Source organism: Lagopus leucura, unplaced genomic scaffold, assembly GCF_019238085.1.
Source record: "Lagopus leucura isolate 7727_CA_CO unplaced genomic scaffold, USGS_WTPT01 Super-Scaffold_810, whole genome shotgun sequence".
Lineage (NCBI taxonomy): Eukaryota > Metazoa > Chordata > Aves > Galliformes > Phasianidae > Lagopus > Lagopus leucura.
Window position 1 is genome coordinate 2,623,479 of NW_024962261.1, and position 20,082 is coordinate 2,643,560.

At 36.9% G+C, this 20,082-nt stretch overlaps 1 protein-coding gene across 3 annotated transcripts in view; it reads left to right on the top strand.

Moving 5' to 3' along the window:
- VCAN (versican) overlaps positions 1-20,082 on the top strand; it is a 105,837-nt gene that overhangs the window by 58,389 nt on the left and 27,366 nt on the right. For all 3 annotated transcript variants that reach the window (XM_042866260.1, XM_042866261.1, XM_042866262.1), the window contains exon 8: positions 13,147-18,654. In XM_042866260.1, the coding sequence (XP_042722194.1) occupies positions 13,147-18,654 (5,508 nt within the window). The remainder of the gene's footprint in view (positions 1-13,146; positions 18,655-20,082) is intronic.

Below are 20,082 nucleotides of genomic sequence, written 5' to 3' on the forward strand. Positions count from 1 at the left end.
CTTGTCCCCTCCAGCTTTGAGCAGAATGAAATTGCAGAAACTTGTGCTCTGTAGTTGAGGAATTTTATGGAAAGAGGGTTACAAACCTTTGTGTTTCAACATGTAATTCCCTGACATGCATATTTATTTCTTAGTAGTGTAAGAAGATTTTGAAATTTGGAAGAAAAGGAGTACTGTAGAATGCAAGATGTTAATGAGTCATAGTCGTAAAGCTGAACAAAGGAGGCAGAATAGGGTCTTTGCAGGTCCATCTTAAAATTCATTTAATCCTTTTGTTCTTCCCTGCTCCCTCTGGAAGGCTGTCCCAGATCATCGTGACTCTCCTAAAGTCTGATTCTAATATCTAGCCTGAATTGTTTCTTGGCCAGTTCAAACTCGTGTTTATTCTTGCCAGCATTGTCTTTAGCTTGAATAGGTCTTTTTTCTTCTTGACACTTATCCCTTGATACTTTTATTTCTCTGTTCAGTCATAGAGAATAACCATGTCCCCTTTCAGCCTTCATTTTTCTCATTACTGAGGAGAGAGTGAAAATGCTGTGGGATTCTACAAGGAGCAGGATCTACTGCTCAGGGTTGTTGGGATGGTGCTGGGTGATGGTGTGAAGAAGCAGAACTACATGGCTCCCAGCTTTCTCCATGTAGAACCTCACATGTGATCAAGCCATTTTAGGAGCTTGCAGCATCTGTTCTTCTAGCTGTCTTCACCTGTACCCACACTGTTGTCTTTTAAGTTGCTTTATTTATGTCTACTGGCAAATACCTATCTGGACACTGTTCTTTGTAGTAGGTGCACGTGTGCTATGTGCAACTTTTGGTGTACTTTTCAGAAATTATTAACATAATAATTGTTGTGTTTGAGAGTTCTGCTGAGGGAGAAGAAACCTTGTCGTTTATGTGCTGAAATCATTTATGTCCTCCTGCAATTGATAGATATGTGCTACAGAAACATTGTTTATGCTTAGGAACTGTTTCAAATCAAAGTTTATTGTAAAGAAAAAAATGCTGTCCTGCATAAAGCATTCTCCTTCTTTATGCAGTGCCTGCTAACGCACTCAAACATGTATGGATAGAACATCTCTGCCTGCACAGGTTGTTTAGCTCTCTTAGCAACTGTGTGATTCCTGGTATCAGTTGTGCATTTAAGAGAAAGAGAATTGAAAATGTGATTGAGCATCATGGTGAGCAAAATGTCATTTAATTTTTAAGTGTATCTCTTCTGATACGGTATTCTATGGCCATGGTTCTATTGGTACTGTGTTGAGCTAAGCTCATTTCTGTTGGGATGTTGGAGCACTAGTAAGCTGAGCACTAGTAAACTTCCTATCTTATTAAATACAAAGCCTCCTGTTTATTTAATGGAAACTGGACTTGTCTGCTTACTAACTGATTTCCAACTGATATTAAGACTATGGTGGCTGCTGGCCTTCACTAGCCCTGGAGTTGGTCGTATTCCCTGCTGTTTGCAGCAGTCAGTGGGCATGGTTTTATTTCAGCTGATGAATTATTAATGCAGTCTTTCCTAGTGGTGTTTTGTTTGGAGCTCTGGGTTTGTTTGTTCAGCTAGGAAAGAAAAATGCCTAGTAGTTTTGAAACACATTCTGAATGAAATAGGTCTGTCTGTATTAGATAGCTGCTCAAATAATTTTCATAGCCTGAGTGACTGAATTCTCTGTATCTTGTAAAATGTAGAATACAGATAGCCAAATTTTTATTTTGTTTAGAGTAACTCAGACTAAACACCAGCAAACATGGCCAGATTCTGATATCATCTTTCCTGGTGTAATTACACCACAGTAATAACAGTGAGGTGACTGAGAGCAGAATTGTTCAGGGGACAATAGGAATGTCTTTATAGCATTCACAGCTTCTCTTTTGTTCTATAATTAGTTACATTTTACTTCAAAAGACACTTGTATCATGGGGAGTTAAAGCAACATATTTAATTCTAACTGATAGACCTGTTACTTAATTAAGCCAGTTAGAATTTTTCTGTATTAGAATATTCATGTTGTACTGATGCTGTGAAGGATGTTTTAAGGAGTGCCATTAAGTTGGTCACTATCACATATAAATCATAGTTAAAATGCACCAGCAAGGATGCCTGACATGGGAGAAAGTGCTAACAAACAAATAAACTTAAAAAAACCAAGCTCCCAACCTTTTGTACTTTGAAAATAACAGCTCTGTGCTAAAACTTGATATTCAGAAGCTTTCACAATAAACTAAGTCTGTGAATTAGTAAGAAGTTTTTAAGCCACTATTGCTGGCTCTTCCTGCAGTCTTATTAAAGAGCAATGATTTCTTTTTTCACATTCCTTTATAGACTTCCATAGATACAGGGAACACTGCCCTCACATTAAATACTGCTCAGAGGATGCATACACATTCCCTGCTGTTTTTGCATTGTTTCCAAGGAAACGTCTCCGTCCTAGACATAGGGATTACACATTTGTAGCTTTCTTATAGCTCTTTGTTTATTCATGAGACAAATGAAGGAATTTTATTCATAGGTACAATGTAGTTTTTCATTCATCTGCTGTAAAGGAAGAAGAATTCTGTTAGGAGTTTTGTTTACATGTGAAGAAAGTCTGTAAAAGTCCTTTGGCAGAAAAGATGAACTGTCATTTACATGGAAACTATATCTACAATATGATTCTTTATTTTTTTTAAGGAAGGTGATCATCTGTTCCAAAATTTTCTGAGCTTAGTCCCTCTGTAAGAAATCTTGCTACTTACGATGAGGATATCAACTTTTTTGCCATTTTCAGAAAACATTATCTATACTGTGTTGCTTTACATGAAATGTTAATGGGATACAGTGAAACTCTGAGTGAATACAGGATATGGTCCCAGGAATATAAATAAAGATATTTTTATAAGTGCTTCAAATAATAAAGCTCTTAATAGAAAATCATTCCTTTAAGATAGGACACTTTGTATTTAGGTCTGATAATAGCACTCAAAAAGTGTTTGCAATATTCTTTCTTTCTGAGTGCATAGTTTTCTTTTTTTGCTGCTGTTTTTTGCACATTTTAGATGTAATTATTAAATTCACTCCTGCTGATCCAGCTAGCCTTTTCTATCACCTTCTGTTTTTTAGTGTTTAGATGATAAATTTGATCAATAATATACATAATGCCTGCTGGTTTCTTTCAGGAGGTTTGTGAATTATTTCCTGGCACAAGTCAGAATGTGTTTTCAGTGTCTGCTACATATTTTCTGTAGCCTTTGGGAACATGTAGTTGAAGTCATCCATCTTGATCATTGGAGTAATTCATGTTTTAAAAAAAAACTGCTTGCTGAATTGTATTAGGGTTTGTCTGATCAGTCTTATATTACTGTCCTTGCTTCAATGAGGATAATTCAGTAGCAAAAATCATACGGACATTTCTCTTCATTAATGATTAGAGCTGAAATTTCTCCTCTCTCTCCTGATAAGGAGTTGGAAGTTTTGTCTTCTTTAGGATTGATTTTGTCTTTTAGAACCCTATGCTGTATTTGATTACTTCTTTTTTTTTTTTTTTAACTGTAACTTTTTGATTTTTTATCATCCAGCGAGAGTTTGATAGTTTCAAGTTGGAGTTTTTTGGCATTTGAAGAAGAATTTCCACATACTTGATATAGTTCTGTGCCAACATAAAAGGGATATGCCTATATGTATACAGAATGACATTCTTTTAATATGAGAACTTATAGTGGGATTTTACTTAAATTATTTCTTTTTCTTTTTTTTTTCCCCTTTCTTTGAGGTGATGACTGAAATGACTCCTGGATTGCTCCTGCATTTGCTATTTAGGCTTGTAGTGAGTCACCATTAAATATTGCAAGCAAAATTCAGAAGTCCTGTGGAAAAGTTGTATGCTCCAGGTGACAGTTTAGGAGGCAATTAAATTATTATTGATAGAGGAGGTTGCTTTCAGATAAGACCTCTGTAGTTATAACCTCATTCTGGAGTATTTCTGCTCTGCCAGGCTTCCTTTTTGGCTGTACTTTTCTTTCTGTCTCATTTGCTGTGCACATGTCCCTGCAGACTGGAAAAAAGTGTGAGGATCAAAGACATCCCAAAGTTGATTCAGAAAGAGATTTTGTATCAAGCTTAGTATTTAGTTTTTGAAAGGCTTTTACCTGCATGGCACTATTCTCCTTTTCCTAAAAGTATATTTGAAAGTAAGAGTCATGTCTGAGATATTCTGTCAGCAACAATGGGTTTATACAGTCTTATATTGGTAAAACTGAGGGTCCAATTTACTCCCAAACTGCTTTGGCTTTGTAATACCCAAAGCAACCATGCTCATTAACCCCCTACACAATAAATCTGAAATGTGTGAAGGCTTTTTTATTGTTTTTCTCACACTTCAAGAGATGATACTCTGAACAGCCCATTGAAATTGCGATTACAGAATCTATTCTGTATTTTCTGTGTAAATTTGCAGTGCATAAAATGTGCAAAAATCCGTATGCCAAGTAAGTCAATATCTATGAGTACAATCACTCTAAATATTTGAAAACATACATTTGAATTTAAAGTTTTACGAAGAGAAGTATAGTAACACAAGCATATGGGTCCTGGCCAAGATTGATTTGGCCCACAATGGACTACTCTAGAAAAGCCTTGCTCACATTTCAGTGAATAAAATTCGAGCCTTAAAATAGATTGGTGAGTATGGATTGTCACAAAAATAATAGCTATAAATTTGTCCCCAGAAGAAACAGGGGCTGCAGCTGAAAAGTGTGTCTGATTCACTATATTTTTTTGTGCTGTCTGCTTGACCAGCAGGTTTGTGCAGAGATTAAACTATAAGTGTGCTTATGCAGTGTTTGAGAGATGTTTAGAGAATTTTAGGGGATAAAATTTCAGAGAAGCATCACAATAAATGGCAGACATATGTATAAACTACTCCAGTACTCTGTAGAAAAAGCATTGTGAGCTAGATCAGGTGGGATAATGTGATATATTCACTTGTGCATCTGTATGTATAAACAGAATGACCTGTTGTAGAGCTTGAACTTTAGGAAATTTTCTGGTTTTATTTTTGCCACATAATCTTTCACCTTTGAAGCAAATAACATTGGTTAAGAAAGTAAAACTGAGCACACGTGTACTCCATAAAACAATTGTATTACTCCTACATTAATATGAAATCAACTTAAATTTTTTGGTAACTAACACAGTAGGGAGTCTACTCTTAAGTTTGTTGCTAAAGCCAAAGATTGCTGACATTTACCATGGGATTGAGCATTAATTACTGGGCGTTTCATGTCTCATGGACATCTGCTTTAGCACTGTGGCTGTCGCATTTTGATGTTTTGGTCCAAAGTTTTGTGGCTACAGGTCATTTTTTTGCTGGGAAGGGGCAGTCGTTTCCCACATTAGTAGGGATGGAATTGATTCTGACTTGTTCCAAATGTGTAGTGACAGAAGCATTCTGGGGTTGCCCTCATGTAAATGACAGCTAGCAAAGGGCAAGACCTGTTTCCTTCTTTACCATGGAAGAGTACCCATGGGATCAAAGCTAAAGTTTTGGTGAGTGGTTGTCTTCCTTTCCCAGCCAAATTTTCTGCCTGCCCTGGTGAGCTGGCCTCTGGAGTTGGACTTTTATAAATAACAGGCAGAACGGCTAATCCAGGCTGCACATTTTGCCTTTTTACTTTGTTTAGGATTTTAGCTGCAGAAACGGATGTAGTACTTGCCAGTGGTTTGTTTAGGGTTTGTTTAGCCCTGCAGAGTTTTAGAAGTGTCTTCTCCATGGGCATAAAGTAAAATGTCATTGTTGGAAGGATGCTCAGGAGTGAGACGCTGCTGTCTGGAACATAGTTTTGTTAATGAAATATTGGAGCGGAGAGGAAATGGGAACAAAATAGTTGTCCTTAGGATATTGTATGGCAAATACTCACTCGTTATCCAGGAAAGTATATCCTGCACTTGCAGGGGCTCAGACTTGACACTGTAAAAGTGCCGTTTTTAACAACTTGACATTTTACTCAATCTGTTTTTTCTTAACAAGCTCACCATTGTGTCAGGGGGGGGAAAGCAGGAAGCAATGAGGCTGAAGGAAACGCCAAAGGCTGCCAGAAGGTTTCATGATACTCTTTCATAATAAAACAGTTCCTTTATTTCTGACATGGTTTTTGCATCATCATGTCTATTACTCCAAAATTTGGCAGGGATGCTGAAACAAAACGATGCAGTCCAGAGCCTTGTGCAAAACAGATGTCCAGATGAGTGACACCCTTTACACAGGTGTTTCTGGTCATGGCCAACAATTCAGTCAAGTGTGAACATGTGGAATGGCATAGTTTGAAAAAGGCTGCAGCTTAATGCCAGCAATTGATACTAAGGCTTTCAGCAGGGCTGTATCTCACATGAAAACAGAGGTACTCAAATAAGGTAAAGCAGAATGGTGAAGTCCATTTGAGGAGACAAAGCTGACCACCCACCTTGAATTGCTTTCAACTCCTACCCATCCAGCTGTACACAAACTCTTCCTTCCCAATATTTGCTTCCAGATATTTGCTTGAATGATTTAGATTTCTTTTCAAGCTCAATGTATAGAATTTATGTCTGATTTTTTTTTTTTTCTTTTCTTTCTTTTTCTTTTTCTTTTCAAAATGACTAATGTGATTTAAGGAATAGTAACTTCTCTTTTGACTGTCAGATGGAAAGCAAAAAATTTTTTTTATTAAACTTGATTTAAAAAAAAAAAAAAAAAGCAACCAAAAAACCCCAATGGAAATGTACATTATGTCCTTAAAATTTTCTAATGGGAGCCAAAGTTAACAAAACTTACATAAATATATACCTAACTGCGGAGCACTTTCAAGTGAACTAAATAAAACCCTTTATTTATTTAGACTGAAGAGTAATCAAGAAACTGTCTTTAAGTAGACCTCATTATACATGTTGTGCATGTTAATGAAAAGTAAAAGGATTAAAATAATCAAAAGTTTAATTATTTCTGGACTTGTCTTTGTTGTCTTTTACTCAGGTGTGTATAGTAGTAGCCATGTTTCTTTAACACCTCAGACCAGCTCCTTGGCAGCATTTCCACCTTTTTCTGGTGGGGGAGATGAGGTATGCCTGGAGCACTGCTGCACTTTGACCTTGCTTAGGTAGGTTAATGGTATTACAAGATGGCACAAGTTAGAGGAATTGCACATACTGTAGACTGACACTTGGAATTTTCCTTCAGCAGGAAATGTCTGTATTTCAAAATATTATTTCTTTTGAAATGAGATGAAAAGAATAATAATAATAATTAAAAAAAAGCCTCTCTATGAAACAAAAAAGAGTCCAAAAGATGTTATCAGAATGTTTTATTTCTGTAAAACAGAAGCATTCTATATCAATTCAAATGTAAACTTTTTTTTTTTTTGGAAAAAGAAGTCATTCTACATTTCAGTTCTTGAAACTTTAGAGACTTTTTTCAGTTTTTTTAATTGAAGGCCATCTTGTCAAATTGCTCCTCCACTCCTTCATCACGCTTTTAAATTGAAATATTCATTGAGACTGACACATTACTATGGGATTGACGGGGCTTTCTTTCACTGGAAGATTTTCAGAAAGCCGTAGTCGTCAAACTACTGAGTCAGATTCAGCTGCAGTGATGCTCCTCTGCAGAGCTGAGAGCTCTGGGGAGTCAGTGTGTCATTTGGAGCTCTTAGTCATTCCTCAGGCTTGGTCTTCTCCAAAACCCAGATGTGAGCCCTCAGTGAATTTTTTCACAGTTCAAATAATTCAGTTTGGACCCCTTACTTTGAGGATTACTAAATATTTTATAGAAGGAGTGGAAATATCTGCTGTCTGAATTTATGTCCAGTGATGCTGTGTTTGCTGTTGGGAGGTCACACTTGCTAACCTATCAGGTGTGTCTCACAAACATGCATGAATTTTTGGACAACACATAAAAGCCTTCAGAGACTCTTCATAGAGTCTTAGTCAAACGCAACATGCGTGTTTGAATCGATTATTCAAAGCATTGTTTTTCCACTGTGTAAGGTTGGACTTAGTGAAATTCTGTGACCCATCTCATGCGGGAAGCTAGGCTAAATTTTGTGAATATACAAAAATGAATCAGATACTGGTTTGTGCTTCTGCACCTAGTCCTCACTTCTGACATTGTGCTTTCCATAGCATGTTTTTGAAATACAATCATGCTTTGCATTGCCTTTTTCAGAATGTTTTCTAGAAGTCTAATCAATGGATGGTTTGAAGAACCATCAGCTTCAGATCTCTGACCTTGAGTTCTTTTATCAGCTTGCCCAAGCTGATGATCTGTTCTTCCACAGTGCTAGGGATTACAGTTTTGTCTATCCCCTAGTCCCCACCCCAGACACCCAACGATAGTCCCAGAGCATGTGGTCTATTGGAGGTGATGTTCAAGGCTGTTGCTGAGGTGCATGTTTATCAAAGCGCATGTGATGGGGGTCTTCAGGAGTTGGTGGTTGTTGTACTGTGCTGACCAACTGTAGCAAAGAAGCGGAGGTACCTGAAATTAAGCGCAGAGTATATAGCTGTGGGGAAGAAACAAGGTGATGTAACCAGCAAAGCATGGAATGTAACAACTGTACTAAGGAAAAAAAAAGGAGGGGAGGATTCTGCATTTTTTGTCTTAAATCGTTAATCAATTTTCCTTCTGAGCCAAAGGTTATTTTTTTTTTTAATTTGCATTGCAAGATAAAAACATTTCATTTTTAAAACAGTCACTAAATGTCACGTTTACAGAAATGTGATGAAGACACATATATACAGTATTGTATTGTAATTGTAGTCATAATATGAACTAAATCCACTGTGATATAATTCTGATGGAGCCAAAACAAAAATTTCCTGATTATGAAATGCAGGAATAAATAAGAGTAATGCAAACTATCTTGTTTCTTTCATCCTAGCCTTCTGGCTCTGCATTCTTGATAGCGAATGCTATGTAATTTGTGATAGTGTCCCACTATGGAATGATACTCACACTTAAAAGACAAACAGTCCAAAAAAGTTTTTGGTCTTCTTCTAAAATTATCTTTTCTTTTTATCTGTATTCTAAACAAAATGCAGGGCCTCAATCAAAGTCCGCAGAACACTGTGTGAATCTTTCAGTGGATACCATGGGTTTATCAGACCTTTAGTCCCACAAAACAAAGAACTATTACTTCTGGCACATAACTTTGGAAGTTTCACCATCAGTGGAGAAGTTGCAGAAATCCACAGGTGAAACTGTGCTGTTTGCAGAATGTCAGATTGAATGCTAATTTTCCTGTTATGAAAAAGACAAGAATCTGCTCAGTGCATAAGCCTACTGGTTTTTATATTTAAGTTTTTTAAAAGTTTGAAAAAATCAGAATCTGTTTTTCATTTAACTTTTTACTCTAATTCAGTTGTTTATCAGAAGGGTTTTTAGAGGGAAAGCCCCCTCTAATGCCTGCCCCCCTCCCAAATGATCTTGAAAAAGTCTTTTAGAATTCTCTGTAGAATATTAATACTGTTTAAAACAAACAAACAAACAAACAAAAAAACACCAACAACTGATATCACATGTTATACATTATTTACATGTGTGGAAGGCAGCAGTGAGTAACTTTGGGGAATTCTTGTCATTGAGTCTGTGAAAATTAATTTGACTGTAGAGCCAAGGATCATGAGAAGGGATGGAATGGAAATTAATGCCATCTCCATCCATTGCTGTGTGGTTTTCAGTAGTATTCTCTTGTGTCCAAAAAGCGCCTGGAGCAAGGGAATTTCCATTTCTTATACACAGTTACACATATTCTGAGATAGATTCTTATGCTATGCAGGTAATTTAAAACATCTAAATGCATTAAATCAATTAAGAAGCACTGTAGGCTGCATGTAAACCTATCCACCTATCTATTTCATCTTTATTTCACTGCATATCTCTTCAGTTTTCTCCACAGAAGGCTTTACTGGCAAATCTCTGTTGGACTGGCAATGCAGACCTACTACCCCTGTTTAGACTACTTTTTAATTGCTTGTTCTTACTTTCTTCTGAGAGTAATAGAAGAGCACCTCTTTGAACCTCTTTGAGTGCTCCTTTTGTCTCATCTGTCATTGTAATGTGTGAACTATTGATAAGAGCATTTAGGAACTGAATTCCTTTCCCTTGTCCTCACTCCACCTTATTAACAGGCTCCAATGTATATGTCTTTCCCTGCAGATGAAATGGGCACAAACATAAATATAGACAGCACCTTTCAGCTACATCTAGACAGCTTAAAGCTATTGCGAGTGTTTGTGTGTCTGCCCTGAGCATCTGCTTTTCCCTCCCTATTCACATCTAATGATTGTACGTAAGTTTTCATCCTAAAGTCTTGCTTATTCTTAGAGGACAAGATTACAAGGTATATGAGCTTATATTGTTTGTTAGACTATTGCTCATTAAGGCTTAAGACAATTTACTATAGCTGTTACTGCTGAGTGCTGGCAACTTAAATAACCAAAACTTTTCTGGAGAAGAAATTTTAACAAAAAATACTTCAATTGGATTCCTTATTATTTTCTTAAGAGCTGGTAGTTTTGTTCATGGGAAAAACAAAACAAGACAATTATACTTAGTATTTGATGAAAGGGTCTTCTCAAAATTTATTATTTGAACATCACACCATAGCCAAGGTTCTTTTATGTGGATCTTTGTGGCATGTGAGATCTTGAAAGAGCTAACAAAGTAGAAGTAATGTCTGATAGAGATCTTTGCATATGTAAGAATTTGTGTATGTCTTCTAGGTAAATTTGGAACAGATGTTGTTCGTTAATTTATTACCTACTGTGATTTAGCATGAGCTAGTAATTTGAGGGACTCCCAGGTGTGCACTGCTACAAAAAGCAGTACACTGGTCAGAACTTGTTAGTCATGGTATCCTCCTACGAATTATAACCTATCCTGTTCCATCCTGTTTTTTTTTTTTTTCTTTCTTTTTCTTAAATATGTGCAGTTCTTTGCAAAAGGATACATGCTTTGTGCACACAATCCTAACAGCTGTATGCGAAATTGTAATAATGCTTATGCCACGTTAGTCTATATACTAGGGTATTTATACATATTATTTCATAAACTTGTACACAGCCATCTTTCTTGTTTGTACATATTTTCATTTGTAATTCTCTGGTTGTGTATTTCTGTATTTCACATTATGGCGAACTTACCAAGAATCAAATTCTGAAAGCTCTCTAGCAGATTTAACTTGCCATTCCCTTTTTCATTAATTGACTTCTTGTGTATTTTTTCAGTTTAGGATTTTGAAAACAAAGTGTACAATTTTGTGCTAATAAGAGCTTCTAATTTTTTTGAAAACACAATTCCTTGATACTACAGGCTTCACTGGGAAAATACGCCAATAGCTGGGCAGAATCAGGTATAAGATAATATTTTTCATTGTAATGGGAGCCCTGAACTTAATGCTGTGCAACCTGAATGGATCTTGATTTTTCCCAAATTCTTTAGCAATTAGGTCATAGCCTCTGATTCACTGCACTTAATACTTTTTCTTTGTGAAATACCATTACTCTTCAGCTTGAGATTCATCAGAATGAAGATTTAGTGGTAATTCTAAGTTTAGCAGTAAGCACAGGGTGAACAACTAGAACATTAATTCTCTACTGAGTTGCAGTGATCTTTCAAAAACCTGAGTTGCAGTTTGCGTGCATTAAAAAAAAAAAAAAAAAAAAAAAAAGAACAAGCCAAAGATTCACCAACCTTCCACAGTGTTCTGCATCAGTTCAACATGTTTTAATACGTACTTCTCTAGAATTATCATCTGATTATCTCTGGGGGCTCAATTGTCCCAGAGCTTAAATGATGTTCATACATAGGATTACTTCAAACAAATGAAATACTTTTCCTCTTAGTTTTTCATTTCTTTTATTCTGTGTAAATAGTTCTAATGAGGAAGATATACTTGTAAATTTTGCTCTATCATGTATTTAGTTTGCTAAAAGACCTAAACGTATTCTCTGGATAGTAACCATTACCAATGGTGCTGCAAAGAGTCCTGTATGTTGGTTCAGGTAGTTGTAGACAGAGGTTCATTTGTTATTCGAGTTTATACCAGCAAAGTGTAATTTCACTTTGGACCAAATGGCTTTGAACATGGCCTCAGAAGCAGAATATGTTTGTGGAGTAACATTTGGAACAAAGTTTCCAGCTTCAAATCAGTAGGCTAAGTGCTGTATTAATCAAAGCCTGAAAATTGTTGTTTATTCTCTCAATCTGTTGTCTGTATGCATGGATGGATGTGAGTACATTCAGTGAGGATAGTATTTATTATCTAGATTAGAGGGTTTTAAGTAATCTTTGTTCTGAGAAGGTGCATTTATGAAGTGCCAGTGGACTTTATGATCATAAGTCTTAGGGGAATTCATGAGGGCTTGTAGTGTCTACATAGAACTTCTTTCTTCCTTTTTATCTGCTTGGCTACCTAGATAGAAGATGAGAGGTCTGTAGTCTGTAAGATCGTATAAATCTTTTGAAGCGAGTATTAAACAGAAAAAAATAACTGGGCTTTACTCATGTTAATGTCTGAATGATGACTGATCTTTGAATCTGGTATTTTTTTTGTTATTTATTATAAAATTTAGAATGGCAAATTGCAACAACTTTGTAGAGTGAGACTATTTGCTAACCAAGGATCCAAGTGTAAATAATAGAGCACATGGTGTGGTTTTCATGGTGTTACTAGTAATATGAGTTACTCTATACTGAAGATAAATGGAGCTATAAAGGTATGTTCTTTATGTCCTACTTTAATTTAGATTTCTCTTTGTTTAGCTTCCTCTACGTTCAGTTTTAGTGGAGGTTAGCTAACATCACTAATCATCACAAGCATTTGTTGCAGGTTGGAACCAGAGTCTTGTGGTCTAGAAATAGTTCTTGTCTCTCCTATCTAGCACAGGAAAAGTTAGCTCTGGTGTGGACAGCACTTCGTAAGCAGTGAACTCAATATTCAGAAGGTCTGAGTAGAAAGTAAAACACTGTGGAAGCATTTAACATACTGTGAGTGGAAGAATATACTGAATTTGATGTTTGACTTTTCTGTTGTTCTTTTCTTGCTCTAGAGGATTGTTCATACTTCATGTGTCTGCAATAATGCACAACCATGACTGTTACTTAGGGATTATGAAAAGCTCTTTTTTTTTTGCAGATCATCCGGTGAATGAGTTTTTGGATCTGTTCAGTCGCCACATTCTTCCTCATGCAGTAGATGAACCCCATACTGATGCAGAATCATCTCAGACTGAACCCTGTACTTCAGACTCTGTGCAGGATTCATCTGAATATATAATATTGGATCCTTTCTTTCCAAACTTTATGGACTTTGAAGAGGAGGAAGAAGACTGTGAAAATACTACTGATGTTACAACTCCTCCAGCTTTGCAATTCATCAACGGAAAGCAACAAGTGACAAGTGCACCTAAAAGTACAAAAGCTGAGGAAGCAAGAAGTGATCAAATTGAAAGTGTTGCACATTCAAAAAATGTAACCTTTTCACAAATCAATGAAACAAATACCTTTATAATATCTGAAACTGAAGCTTCTGGTACAATGCAGCCAAGCAAAGCTGGAGAAGTAATGGGGGCATTTGAAGTCACACAACCGACAGCAGATGTTGCAATGTTAGAACCAGTATATAGTGGTGAGTCAGAAGTTACCACAACAGACAAATATTTAGAGTTCACTTCTATGTATGAGCAGTCACCACAAAAAAATAAGGAGACTGTAATGTGGCATGGATCTGAGGAGAGTTCTACCAAAGACACAAAAAATTTGCTTTTGATTGCTAGTGAATCTTCTGGAGATGGCTCCACTGAATCTGATTTGTCTAGGTCTGTGTTCACAGAAATTGTGACAATGTCAAGTCATGAAGATAATGAAAAATTTTCTGGTACAACTTCTGTTCCTAGTGTCATTTCTGTGGAAAGTTCTGCAGTAACTGCTGCTCCAAGTGCAGGTTTTGATACTGCTACTGTAGGCATAGCTGTGAAAGACTTTATTCCAAAAGATGGGACCACCACTCCGGGAAATTACTATGAATCGACTATTAAACTTGATGCAGAGTACCCTTTTGAAAGCAACCTGGAAACAACAACTCATGCAATAAAGACTGAGATGAGTGCTTCTTTTCTAGTTCTAGAAGGTTCTGGGGATGTAGAAGAGAACAGCACTTTAGCTTCAGCCACAACAGAAACAGCAGTTGCAGAAACACTTTCAGTGCAAGATATTTCTCTGGGTTCTGGCACATTACTGCCAACAGAAATTTCTGTAAGCATTTCAGAAATCACCTCTGCTTTGCCTGGAGGAGGAAGAAATCTTTATTCTACTTTTGATCAAAGTTCTGAAGCAACTGTTTCCACCAATTTTGTGTCTGAATTAATTACGGAGCAACTAGTTGGCAGCTCTGTTGCAACTGAAAAGAAAGTTGAAGATGAAAAAGAATTACAGACTACTGTTTATTCAAGTCAGGAAATTTCAGCCACTGCTGCAAAGGGAAAATCAGAACTGGGTGAGCTTGGAAGCACTACTAATGAAGTCAGAACTGTAAGTCAGGAACAGATCCCTCTCAGAAAAACAGTACCAGTAACAGGTACCATGCATTCTGAAATCAAAAAGGTTACCACCTCTCCTTTCTTGAGAGAAAAGAAGCTTTTTGTAAATGAAGGATCAGCTGAAGAACCAGCAGACTTATTTTCAGGGAGTCCCACAAGAAAAGTGGTAAGTACTGACTCCCCGTTTACTGATTCAGGTTCTGGAGACATAGATGTTATCATTGAGTCTGCTGCTTTGACTTCAGTTCCATCAAGGTCTATCATGGAAACACAAACAGTAAGACATGAAGGAAATATTTATGTCATCAATGTTTCACTGAAGAATGCCACAACAGAATATGAAGAGCACATAGGAAGAAGTGAACCAGCAACATCAGTTTCAAGTACTGGGTCAGATGGCTTAACAAAGGATTCTGAAGTAGCAATTCGGATGTCTGAGAATGTCTTTAGTACAGAAAACCAAGGAGAACAAACACAAGAAGCAGAACCAACTCACACAACTCCTTCTGACAATAAACCAAGACTTGGTTCTAGAAGAGAGGTAACATCTCATGTTGCACCAGTAATTAGAACAAAGGATTTACAAAGAGCTGAAGTCACGTCATCTCCAGAATCAGTTGTTAATAACAGTACTCTTGACACCATGGTGACATATGATGGCATAAAAGCAGTAACTGAGTCTACAGAAAGTAAAAAGGGAAAAGGTAGCTTTTCAACCGTTTCTTTGGGTAAAATTCTAATGATTGAGCATGGCTCTGGAGAAGAACTCAAAGCTGACAGCAGCACCACAAAACTAATGTCTAATGAACCTACGGAAAAAGTGCATTTTTCACTTTTTGATCAGGGATCTGGGGAAGCAGAAACTTTAACTGAATCATTTACAAAAGCATCAATTTTACCCACTGGGAAACCAGAACAAGAGCAGTATGACAGAAAAGCTGTCAGCATGCCATCCGCTGTGGTTCATGCCTTCACTGCTGAACCTAATGAGCTAGTCACAAATCCTGAATATGACATCACCATTTTGCGAACTGTAACTGATACAAAAATGGAAGAGAAAACAGCTAATGAGCTGACAGTGACATCTTTCGCTACAAATCTTCCTGTGTCAGAAGATGTGCACTCATGGCAAGACAGGCCAAGGGAAATTTCAACAAAAGCAATAGAATCTTCTGGAGAAGCAATGGAGGATCCATTCTTCAGAAGTACACAGGCTAACCATGAACATGTGGAATTTTTAGATGTTCCTACTATCAGACCATATTCAGAAGAAAACAAAGTAGAAGCTGAATCTGGTGAAAAAATATTGTTGCCATTTAATAATGACAGAGTTACTGAGTCTGCAATAATTGAAAGGAAATACTTAAGTTCTCCTGTTGCAGGTACAGAGGAAGAAGAGAAGTTGGTACAAAATATTTTTCCCACAGAAGATATTCCCAGATTACTCCTGACACCTAAAGAAGAAAAACCAACAAACAATGATCTCATCAGTGATCCATTATTTTCAGGACAAGGATCAGGAGATGAGTTTACTGTTATTTCTTCAGTGGATTCACTGGCTGTCAAAGAAACCACAAATACTTTAAGTCCTCAGTCTTTTCTTCCTGCAAGTGTAGGACCCAAACTTTCCACTGACATGACACAAGTCTTTGAAAGTGGAAGCACTGAATCAAATGCTGAAATTAATGGAGAAATTAGAACTACTGCAGCAGAGCTGCTGACAGAAACTGCATACTCTATGGCCACCAGTTCCCCAGCTTTAGAAGAAGAGAGTTCCAATCGCTCCAACTCTAAAGACAAAGAGATAACACATTATTTTGTTGTGATTGAAGAACCTTACAATAAGGAAATGGACCATAGGAGGGGAGAAAATGAAACAAACAGGCCAATAGCTACTCCTGGAGATGTTTCTCATGAGGAATCTTCACATATGCTGGCTACAGATGACATAACTCCTGTTTCTGTAATACTGAGTGAAACTCCTTATCTTGAAATGGGAAAATCTCTTTCAACCTCAGCAACAAAAATGCCAAGCAGAATATTTCCTGAAAGTTCTGGAGAGGGATCTGGTCAGGATGGTGTTTCAGATTCATTTCCCCCTGATGCATTTACTCATTTTACAATACCTCCTGTGACAGAAGTCGAACTAACTGCTTCATCTCAGGTTCCTAAGGAAATTTATCCTAAAGTTATGACAACAGATGCACCAGGAGATGGATCACAGACTGTGATCACAGGATTAGGTTCACTTTTTACAGAAGAAAAAGAGATTGTGGCAAATCAAACTGCTGCTGATCCAAAGACAGCTACATCAGAAGAGCTGACAAGTGATACTGGGATGTCACTGGATATTATTCCAGTGGTTGATGATAGAAGACATCTTACACTAAATGTTTCTGTTTATGGTGATATTACACTAATTGAAGAACGACTTCAAATCCCATCAGAAAAAACAACTATTATAGACATGGATCACTCCAAGTCAATGCCTGAAGATATAATAAGTGTGCAGACAGCGCCAAATCTTGCCATACAGTCAACGTATGGCAGTGATGATAGCATGAAAGCTGAAGAGGATAAGTATGATTCAACACTTAATTTTTCTATAATTGAAGAGAATATATCTAGATCTGGTGATAATCTTTCTTTGACTACTTCCATTCAGCCAAATAGTGAATCGGTGACAGCTGGACATGGACCAAAATTAGTAGACAAGGATGTAGGTTCAGGGTATGCTATGCAGTTTGCAACAGAAACTCTCACAACTACCATACTCAATGAACTGGGAATTTTCCTTCCAACAGTACCCGCGCTGGTAAGCCCCCATATGCCTCATGACTCTAAAGAATCTGAGTTCGAGGCTAAGCATGTTGGAAGCACAAGCAGTGCAGATGATATGCATGAGCTTTATACTTCAGCAACCAACCAAATAGTAACAGATCAAAGTGAAACAATGTCTGTTACTGGGTTTTCTGGAATGGGCCAAGAAGAATCAGGTGATAAAAAGCCTGTGGTTCCTTCCCTCACACCAGATTTGACTATGGAGACAGAAAAGGCTTTGACAACTGACACATTTGATGTAAGTATGGTCACCACACAGAGTATGTCCCAACATGCAACTGTATCATCTAGCAGTAGTGAAGAAAAGCACTCTACAGTATATGTGCAAACAAAATCAGCGTCAGCAGCAGAGTATGAAGAAACAGACTCAGTAAGTTTAAATTCTGTTTCTCAAAATCCCAAATCCTCGGTAACTGTTCAGTTAGTTAACGGAGTATCTGAATATCCTGAGGTAATCATTCCAAGTACATCATCTGCAAAGGATTCAGATCAGTCTGATCACTCATCAGATGGAACTTTCAAAGAGGTTAGTTCTGATATTGCAGCAACTTATAAACCACCCACAACAGACCTAGATACAACAGAGTCTTCTCTGATAGAGTTTTCTTTTGAGCCTGAATCAGAAAGCGTAACTACTGAAAGTACTCCTCACTTTAATAAACTTGTAACAGAGAGGTCAGAGGAGACAGAATCTTCTGTAAATGATCTGATTACTGAGGAAAATGCTACTGTTTCTGGAGATTCTCCGTCAATACATGACTACCCTACTGCTTTTCTGAATTTTGGAGAAAGAACAAGCACAGATATTCCAAAACTTAGCACCATAGAAGTTGAATTTTCTTCAGAGAGAGTGAAAAATCCCAGTCAAGAAAGTGATAGGAGTACTGAGAGAGAGACACCAAGGCTTTCATCCACACCTGCTTCAGATTCACCTGACAGTATAGAAGTTGGAGTATTTAAACCTGACCAGGAAACAGTTACAATGCTAACTTCATCTTTAGAGCCTTTGGACAGAAGCTTGGAAACACAGTCAGCTTTGCTTGGTCGACAGGAGATCACAACAGTTTCTTCTAACATTGCAACAAACAATGCAGCCCCTGGAAATAATCCTTATTCAAATGAACAGTCAACAATAAGCTCTGAGGAGCTAAATACTATTGAACTTGTAACTTCATCATTTTCTCTTCCGGAAGTCACTAATGGATCAGATTTCCTGATTGGCACAAGTATGGGTTCGGTTGAAGGCACAGCAGTGCAAATTCCAGGTAACTTCCACATATGATCACTGTTATATATATATTTGTTATGATAATTGCAAATGAATATCTTAACTATGATAAGAGGTATGGCAATGAAATACAACAGAACTCATGACCTGAAATGCCTGAAATCAGTATGATGGTAAACTCTACTGTGACAAAATGAAGGAGGATGGGAGACCAAAACTCAAGTCAGTGACATTTCCTGAGTGTTTGCATCGTGAAGCTCTGCATCAGACTTGGGCTGCCCAGCAAGTTCTAAAAGTCAGGATGATAACACTGATTGTGATAGAGAATTCAGCTGTGATTATTCATTTTTCCAGTTTTTTATGAAGATATATGCAGTTATTTTATCTGATAGCTGTTCTGTGTTTGCATGATGATAGCACTTATACAACTGGTTTACAGGTAGGATTTTCAGAGTATTATTACTTTGCAGAGCAGATCTAGCTGCATTTTAAGTACTGGAATTTTCCATTAAAAAATATATTTTCTTAATCTACAAGGTAATTTTCCAAGAAGAAACTGAGGCTTCATGAATTCAGTTTATCTGTAGCTTACCTAGTTAATAAAGCATCTGTCTTTCATAAATTATAAACCTTTTTGTTAGACATAATTTGCTACAATATTTTGGTTTACATTAATGGTTATTAGGCACCATTTAATCAAATACACAGATGGTGCAGGTAGGATCTTTATAAGGAGTATAACTTCAATTTATTTTATCTAGGTATAGCTGAAGAAGGAAAAAGGCAAGTTTAAAATTACATAGCTTTCTATTATATATCTTCAGATAATCCAGGTAGCTATGAATTTGAACATGTTTTCCAGAAAATTATCTGTAGATAAACACATGCACAGTAAAAATACGTGCTTAACATTGGTCTGCTTTTTGGATTTAGACATAAGCAGTCCTAAAAGAACTCTATTTTAAGATTATTAGATTCTTTTGAAAACCTCTGGAGCAGGAGTCTGCCCACTTACTTACATGCCCAAACTTATAAAGGGGGATTTTCTGTTGGAGGCTTTAAACAGAACTTAGTTTACCTCCAGCGAGTAGATAGGGAATTTGGTACCTTAAGAACACTGCTTCCATAAAAATTTTACCTGAAAGGGTAAAACAGATGTTATCTTTTCTTTTATAAAGAATAGCCAAACCACTTTGGGAAAATGTAACCAAAATATAAAGTTTTTTCCTGTCTTTGAATCAACTTAGATGACAAAATTCTTACCCATTTTGTAAGTTAGGTCTTTATTCTTGTATCCCAAAAGGGTTGTCTTAATAATTTTCCTCTAATGCGGAGAAGTGGATATGAATCGTTGTCTATGAACTTTTGTGTGAGTGATTGCTCCTAGGCATTAAATCAATTGCAAATACCTAGGTATTTAAACTTAATTGAAATACACATCACTAGAAGTCACCTCTGCAAGAAA